We start from the raw sequence: 6,733 nt of genomic DNA on the forward strand, positions 1-6,733 counted from the left end.
CACGCCGCCACCACACAGGGATTTTAAGGAGAGGGGGAGTGATGTCGGTGTAAATAAATAAATAAAAACATCGGACTTCAGCAATGAACACTCGGACTTTCTTTTTGCCTTCACGTACCATGCATGTATGTACTCGAGTAGTCCCACAATCGCTGTCGTGGGATCGCTTGTCATCGCTTTTTGCCACTGGTTGTGACCCCTCCCGGGCTCTTGGAGCACTTGGAGCTCTTGAGTGCGGTCATTAACCTCACATCCAGGGCCGGGTTTGGGATGACCAAGCGGCTCGACCGGCTCCTCTCCCTCATCCGAGACGCCTCGCGGGCGCGCTTCCTCGGCTCGCGCTCGTTCTCGCACGAGCTCGAGGCGAAGCACGTGCAGCAGGTGACTCAGGGTGGCGGCTTCACCGCCTTTGGCGACGACGGAACGCTCACCTTCGAGTACCGGGTCCCGGAGCGCGTCTGCTTCCGCGGCGACTCGTACCTTCCCCTCTCGGTTCTGCTCGCCATCGTGGACGAGGTCACGAGCTGGGCGTCGGTCGGCGTGGACCCAGCTCGGCGGCCGGGCGTGTCGATCGACCTCAACGCCGCCCTCGCCGCCGGTCGTGTGCCGCCGCGCGCGGGCGACCATCTCGTCTTTCTGGCGCGTTCACGACGTATGGGCCGCACGCTGGGCTTCCAGACCTGCGAAGTGCGGACCGGGTCTGGTGAGCTGGTGGCGACGGCCAGACACACCAAGCTACTCGATATGGGGAGGGCTTGGGGGATCGCGTTTGGTGCCGGGTTTGACCTCACACGAGGGCTCCTGCGCGCCTTCGGCTCAGTCGACCGGCCGCTGCCGACACTCTCACCGACCATCGGAGACCTTCTCCGGCCCGAGGCATGCGAGGTGGAGGGCGAGGCCGGCGGGGTGGGCAGAGCGATGGAGAGGCACAGGGTGGAAGGGGGCATGCTCAATGAGGTGGGCCTCCTCTTCGGGGGCTGTCAGGCGCTGCTGCACGAGCGGGCGGCGGGTTTGGCGGCGGATTGCGCTGTCGGACACGGCGGATTGGTGCTCGGAGCCATGTCCGTCACCTATTTGGCGGCCGCCAAGCGCGGCCAATCCGTCGAGGCTCGCGCCACAGCCCGCGCTGCGTGGGGCGGCGAAAGCACGTCGGGGCTTGTGGCCACCTCCTGTCTTATGGCGGGCAGCGGGAAGGCGGACAAGGTGGTGTCCGAGGCGAGGATGCGATTCCATCACGTCGCGGCGGCGGGAGCACGCGGTAGCATGCGGTAAATAAAGAAATAAAACGGAAACCTCTAGGAGATGGGTGAATAGGAACAGCCCCCCCCACCCCCCCCGGCATGCGGTACTTTTTTCTACTCGATGAAATATATAAGATTGAGAAAGTGTGGTATGTGGCTGTGCGCTGCACTCAGTCGCGCTCCCAATACGTGCATCACTTTTGTGACAGGTCTCAGACTTTGAGCGGCCATATCTCGGTAAACTATTGTGTATTGATGGTCCACCTCTGGGGGGGCGCGAGGGCCCTAGAGGACACCCATGCGGGGGGGAGATGGGGTCCCATGGCCCGCAACAGGCGCCGGTTTTACGATTTTTTTCTTTTTTCACTTGTTTTCATGGGAATTCGGCGTACTTGCGGCCATGCTATCACGCCTTGCGACAGCCTGTCGGCGCAGCTGACCGTGTCATGCTGCACAATTGATCACCCGCATAGCTCGCGGCCTTAGTATCCAGCATTCAGTGACGACCTGATCGTACGGCCAGTAGGAAGGTGTCCTTCCAGCTGCGTGCACGCTTCTGACGCAATGCCCGTCACAAACTGCCTCGGATTGGCTGCTGGCACTCTCGAGGCTATGCCTACACAGCCTCGCGCGCATGGGCAGTCAAGAGGGACCACGCAGCCCACCTTCTCAGGACAGCGCCGGTGCCTCTCTCTTGGACCGGCAAACTTGGTGGTCTCGTGTCACCAATGTGGGACCAGTGCAGCATGTCGCGGCAGACGACGGTGAGGCGGAGCAGTCGTGCAGGGCGAGACGAGGGAGGGAGCAGGATGTTGCGGAGATCAGCAGGAGGATGTACGGACGAGATTAGGTGTCCCTCTCCGGGGCGCGGGGGGGGCTGGGGCGGGGGGCGGGGGGCGGGGGCGGGGGCGCTGCGACTGGCCGACTGCACGAGAGTGTGCATGCAGCGACGCCCCTCAAAGCCTCAATGCAGATGCTTTTAGCCTCCCTCTCAGAACTCATACAGCTCTCTCTACTTTCCCTGTGTGGGGAAGTGCTGCGTGAGAGCTCTCTCGATTCGCGTATCTCGCGAACGCCGCCTCTGCTCTCGAGCGCCCCCCCCCTCTAAAAACGTTGTTTTTTTCTCCTGCGAGGCTGTGTTCCTCTTCACACACTTCTCAGAGGACAGGTTCCAGGAGCCCGTGCCCCACGCGCCACGGGGTGGCGACAAAAAACGAAGTCGTCGCGGGGTACCGCTACCGGGCGCGCCCGCGCCCCGCGCGGTTTTTTCTGACCCCATTCTGAGAGAAAACGGGCCAGACGCCTACACTGGTACGTGTCGGCCGAGCCCCCCCCCCCTCCCTAGTAGATGTTCGATGTTCGGGATACGGCGGCCGCGCGCAGCGAACTCACATCTTAGCGACCATGTCAGCGGTGTAGCCCAGCTTTTGCAGCGTGGAGCCGTCCTTCAGCTCCTTCTCGTTGCGCGGCCCGCACAGCGCGGCGTACATGCCCGGCAGCCCGCACACGAAGACGAGCGTGTCCTCCGCAGGCGGGAAGGCGTGCTTTTTGAGCTTGGCCTCGTCGACCCACCCCGTCTCGGCCGTGTACGTTGGCGTGTCGGCCCAGCCGGGAGGCGCCGGGTCGTCGGGCTGGTTGCCGACGACGTGCACGATCTTGAGCCGGCCCGCAGACCTGCTTGCCCAGCCGTCGAGCTCCTCCTTGAGCAGGATGTCCTCGGGGCTCTTGTTTCCATAGATGAGCGTCACCTTCCGGTTGTCGCCCTCGGTGCCCATCAGCTTCCACAGCGCCTGGTACATGGGCGCGATGCCCGTGCCCGCGGCGATGAGCGTGAACGTCGTCTTGCCTGCGAACGGGTACTGGGCCTTGATGTTGAATTTGATGTGCTTGAAGCTCACCTCGGCACCGATCGGCAGCGCGTGCAGGTACTGCGAGACGGCGCCACCGTCGTACCGCTTGATGAGCAGGTCAAACTTGCCCAGCACGCTGTTGTCGCTCACCGTACGGGCGGACCGCGTCTGAGCCGTCAAAGTCGTCCTTGCCACCGTCCGCCTTGCGGCCTTTGCCCGGCGCGAGGAGCAGTATGCAGGCGCACACGGGCAGGTTGAGCGACTGGCCCTCGGGAAGGCCAAAGGAGTAGAGCGTGCTGTCGTAGTTGTACTCCTTCTTCGCAAGCAGCGGCAGCGCGAGCCATGACGTCGGGAGGTAGCAGCTGGAGCAGTGGTCGAGGGGCTCTGACATCGGCGCGAGGAGAGTCAGGACGGAAAATTTCTTGTCCCTCGTTCGTAGGGCGTCCCAGGGTGGGCGACGGCTAGCGCATCACACCCTCCTCTCCTTAAAATCCCTGTGTGGTGGCGGCGTGCCGTTCTCCCATCCCTCCCTTGGGTTGTGTGTTTTCTTTCTTTCTTTCTTCGGGTTCCGGTGGCGACGCGCAGAACATCAACAACTGCTCGCAACACATGCGTGTCGCGCACTAAAACCTCCTTGGGAATGCTCTTGGGATTTGGCACGTGGGTGCTGGGGGGGGCGACAGGGAGGATGTGGCCCTGAGTTATGTGTACGCCAACTAACTCTGGGTGTGTGGCAGCCAGCTGTGGCTGTGTGTCTTGTGAGCCTGTTTGTGTCTGTGTGTCGCTCGTGCGTGCCGTCATCATCTGTCGAGCGTCCACCCATGCCGCGTTGGTGTCCAGTCCGAGCCTGACTGTTCTTCACCTTTCTTGAGCACTTGAAATTCGGTACGGCAAATGTTCGTCAAAGGGAAGAAAAGAAACACATTACCCCGCCGTCGCACCGACAAGCACCGACAAGACCATGTCCTGGCTGCTGATCGCGATCTCCGCCGCGTTTATCGCTGGTCCGTGCTCAGCGCGTCACTGGCACCCGCCTGGTGCTCTGAATCCGCGTCCGCGCCTGGCGGTCGCCTGTGCCACAGACTCGAAGGGCCTCGGCGTCGCTGACGTGGCCGCTGCGGACGCTGCTGCGGATGGTGGTGTCGCCGCCACAGCAGCCGCAGGCTGGCGCGGCCCACTGCATGCTGCTGGCGTCCTATGGCGCTTCTCGAGGCCGCACACCCTCATCGGCTCCGCCCTGTGCATCCCCGCACTCTCTCTGTACGCCGCGCCGCCCGGCGCCGCCATCTCGAGTGCAGTGTTCGTGCCGCTGGTGCTGTACGCGATGGTGCCCTCCCTGCTCGTCAACGTGTACATCACCGGGCTCAACCAGCTCTTCGACATCCCCATCGACCGCGTCAACAAGCCCACCCTGCCCCTCGCCTCCGGCGAGATGTCGCCGGCCGTTGGCGCAGCCACGGTGCTGCTCTGCCTCGCCGGCGGCCTCGCCCTCGGCTGGGCCTTCCCGCCGCTGTGCAGCCCGGCGCTGCGCGCGACGCTGTGCGGCTCGGCCCTCCTCGGCACCGCCTACTCCTGCCCGCCAGTCCGCCTCAAGCGCTCTCCCCTCCTTGCATCGCTCTGCATCATGTCGGTGCGCGGCGCACTCATCAACTGGGGCTTCTTCGCGCACGCGGCGGAGGCGTACGGCGCGTCGGTGTCGACGGCGGCGCTGCAGGCCTGGCGCTGCGCCGGCCCGGTCGCCTTCTTCACACTGTTCGGTGCGCTCACACCCACACAGACGTGGGCACAGACGGATATACACACAACACACGCACGCAAAATGGCACACGCAAACACTCGCCTCCGACTCGACGTGGCGCGCAGGCACCGTCATCGCCCTCGTCAAAGACGTGCCAGACGTGCCCGGCGACGCGCGGTACGGCATCCGATCCTTCTCTGTCCGCGTCGGCCAGGCGCGGGTCCTCTCGCCGCACCTCGCCGCACCTCGCCGCATCTCTCACGGCTTCTTCCTCGGCCAGGCGCGGGTCCTCTCGCTCGCGACCGCTCTGCTCGGCGCAACGCTCGCGGCGGCGGCTGCCGCACTCGGCGTCGCCTCCGCCTCGGCGGCGGGGGGGGGAGCGTGGCTCGCGAGTGCGCGCCGCGCAGCCGTCGCCGTCGCGGCGGTGTGCGCGGCGCGGGCCGTGGCGCGCGAGTCCGCTGCGGTGGAGCCGACCGACGGGCCGTCGGTGTACGCCTTCTACATGAGGCTGTGGAAGCTGTTCTACGCCTCGTACGCCTGCCTGCCCTTTGCGCGATAGAGGGCGCTCGTTGGGGGGGAGGCGTTCGAGCTCGCGCCGCCCCCCTCTCCTTCCCTTCCACGCGCTTAGGTCCACGACCTCCAGCGGGGGAGGGATACGTCGACACATCTCAACAGCTACGTACGAGTAGCTGTCGCGTTCCTGCATTCTGGGGGCAAGCGCGAGTCCATTTCGGACGCTAACACAGGGAACAGCTGGCGCGAGCCCATTCGCATTCCCCAGCTTCCCCTTCGGTCGATCGCGCCTCTGTACAGTGATGTCAGTCGAGTGTCTCTCTCTCTCTCGAGTCTCGTGAAATATTTACTACGGACTCTATATCTGTGGACCTATACATAGAAGCTAGAACTGGACAGACAACCTACCGTGTAGCGATGACTCCGAGAGACTCGGTCTGGGCCGTCTGGAGTCGCCTCGCGGACCACAGTCCACAGCCCTAACAGCCCCCCCCACTTGGGCCAGGTACCAATTTTGTCGAATTTATTTCAAAATCTGCAGGCGCGGAGCGCCTGCAAAAATTTTGAAGAAATTTGCAGTCGGGCCTGATTTTCATCAAGATCTTTCAAATTTGCGGTGTGGAGTTGGGGGGTGTGGGTTAGGTTAGGGTTATTAGGGTTAGAGGGTTTAGGGTTAGGGTTAGGGTTAGGGGTAGGGTCTGGTTGTGTCTGTATATGCCAGCGTTGCAGGGTTCTGCGCTGGGATCTGGCCGCACAGCGCCGACGACTAAGACTCAGCCCCACACGCTGACCTACGGCTTTAGGGTTAGGGTTAGGGTTAGGGTTAGGGTTAGGGTTAGTCTTCTTGCTTGTGTTTGTATGCCAGCGTTGCAGAGTTCTGCGCTGGGATCTGGCCCCAGCGCCGACGAGTAAGACTCAGCACCGCACGCTGACCCCACCAAATGCCGCCTCAGGGCGCCAGGCCGCCAGCCACCTCTTACAGCGGCCGGCGCCCTCTCGCGGCAAAAGGGTCGAGCGAGCGGGCAGAGTCGCGCGATGTCTGCGCACCCACGTGCCGATGGGCGGCACACGCAATCGAGAGAGGCCCTGTCACGCCGCCAGTAGCGTTCCGCACTCCCCACGCCACCAATTGCCGCCTCAGGGCGCCAGCCACCTCTTGCACGCGGCCGGCGCCCTCTCGCGGCAAAAGGGTCGAGCGAGCGGGCAGAGTCGCGATGTCCCTGCGCACCCGCGTGTTCGCCGCCTATATGCTCTATCCTGTGCCAAGACGGACACATTTTGACAATCAAAATCTACCTCAAAATTTGCGGCCGCCCCTCGAAATTTGCTGATCAAAATTTGCGGTGGCCCGGATCGAAACCTGTACTTTGGCCAATCCGCTATCCCTCCCG

At 63.4% G+C, this 6,733-nt stretch overlaps 3 protein-coding genes across 3 annotated transcripts; 2 read left to right on the plus strand and 1 right to left on the minus strand.

Annotated features, from left to right (window-relative positions):
* Positions 1 to 270: 270 nt before the first annotated feature.
* Positions 271 to 1,272, plus strand: EMIHUDRAFT_97396 (hypothetical protein; the record flags this gene model as incomplete). Its single annotated transcript, XM_005793512.1, has 1 exon — positions 271 to 1,272. The coding sequence occupies one exon, from the start codon at positions 271 to 273 to the stop codon at positions 1,270 to 1,272; it is 1,002 nt and encodes a 333-aa protein (XP_005793569.1).
* Positions 1,273 to 2,629: 1,357 nt separating this feature from the next.
* EMIHUDRAFT_62515 (putative cytochrome b5 reductase) lies at positions 2,630 to 3,482 on the minus strand (the record flags this gene model as incomplete). Its single annotated transcript, XM_005793513.1, has 2 exons — positions 2,630 to 3,301; positions 3,339 to 3,482. The coding sequence occupies 2 exons, from the start codon at positions 3,480 to 3,482 to the stop codon at positions 2,630 to 2,632; spliced, it is 816 nt and encodes a 271-aa protein (XP_005793570.1).
* An 801-nt stretch (positions 3,483 to 4,283) lies between these two features.
* EMIHUDRAFT_55059 (hypothetical protein) lies at positions 4,284 to 5,052 on the plus strand (the record flags this gene model as incomplete). Its single annotated transcript, XM_005793514.1, has 2 exons — positions 4,284 to 4,848; positions 4,955 to 5,052. Coding segments are annotated over 2 exons (663 nt in total), but the record flags the coding sequence as incomplete, so codon positions are not given.
* Positions 5,053 to 6,733: the final 1,681 nt, after the last annotated feature.

Source organism: Emiliania huxleyi (genome assembly GCF_000372725.1).
Source record: "Emiliania huxleyi CCMP1516 unplaced genomic scaffold EMIHUscaffold_10, whole genome shotgun sequence".
NCBI classification, from domain to species: domain Eukaryota; phylum Haptophyta; order Isochrysidales; family Noelaerhabdaceae; genus Emiliania; species Emiliania huxleyi.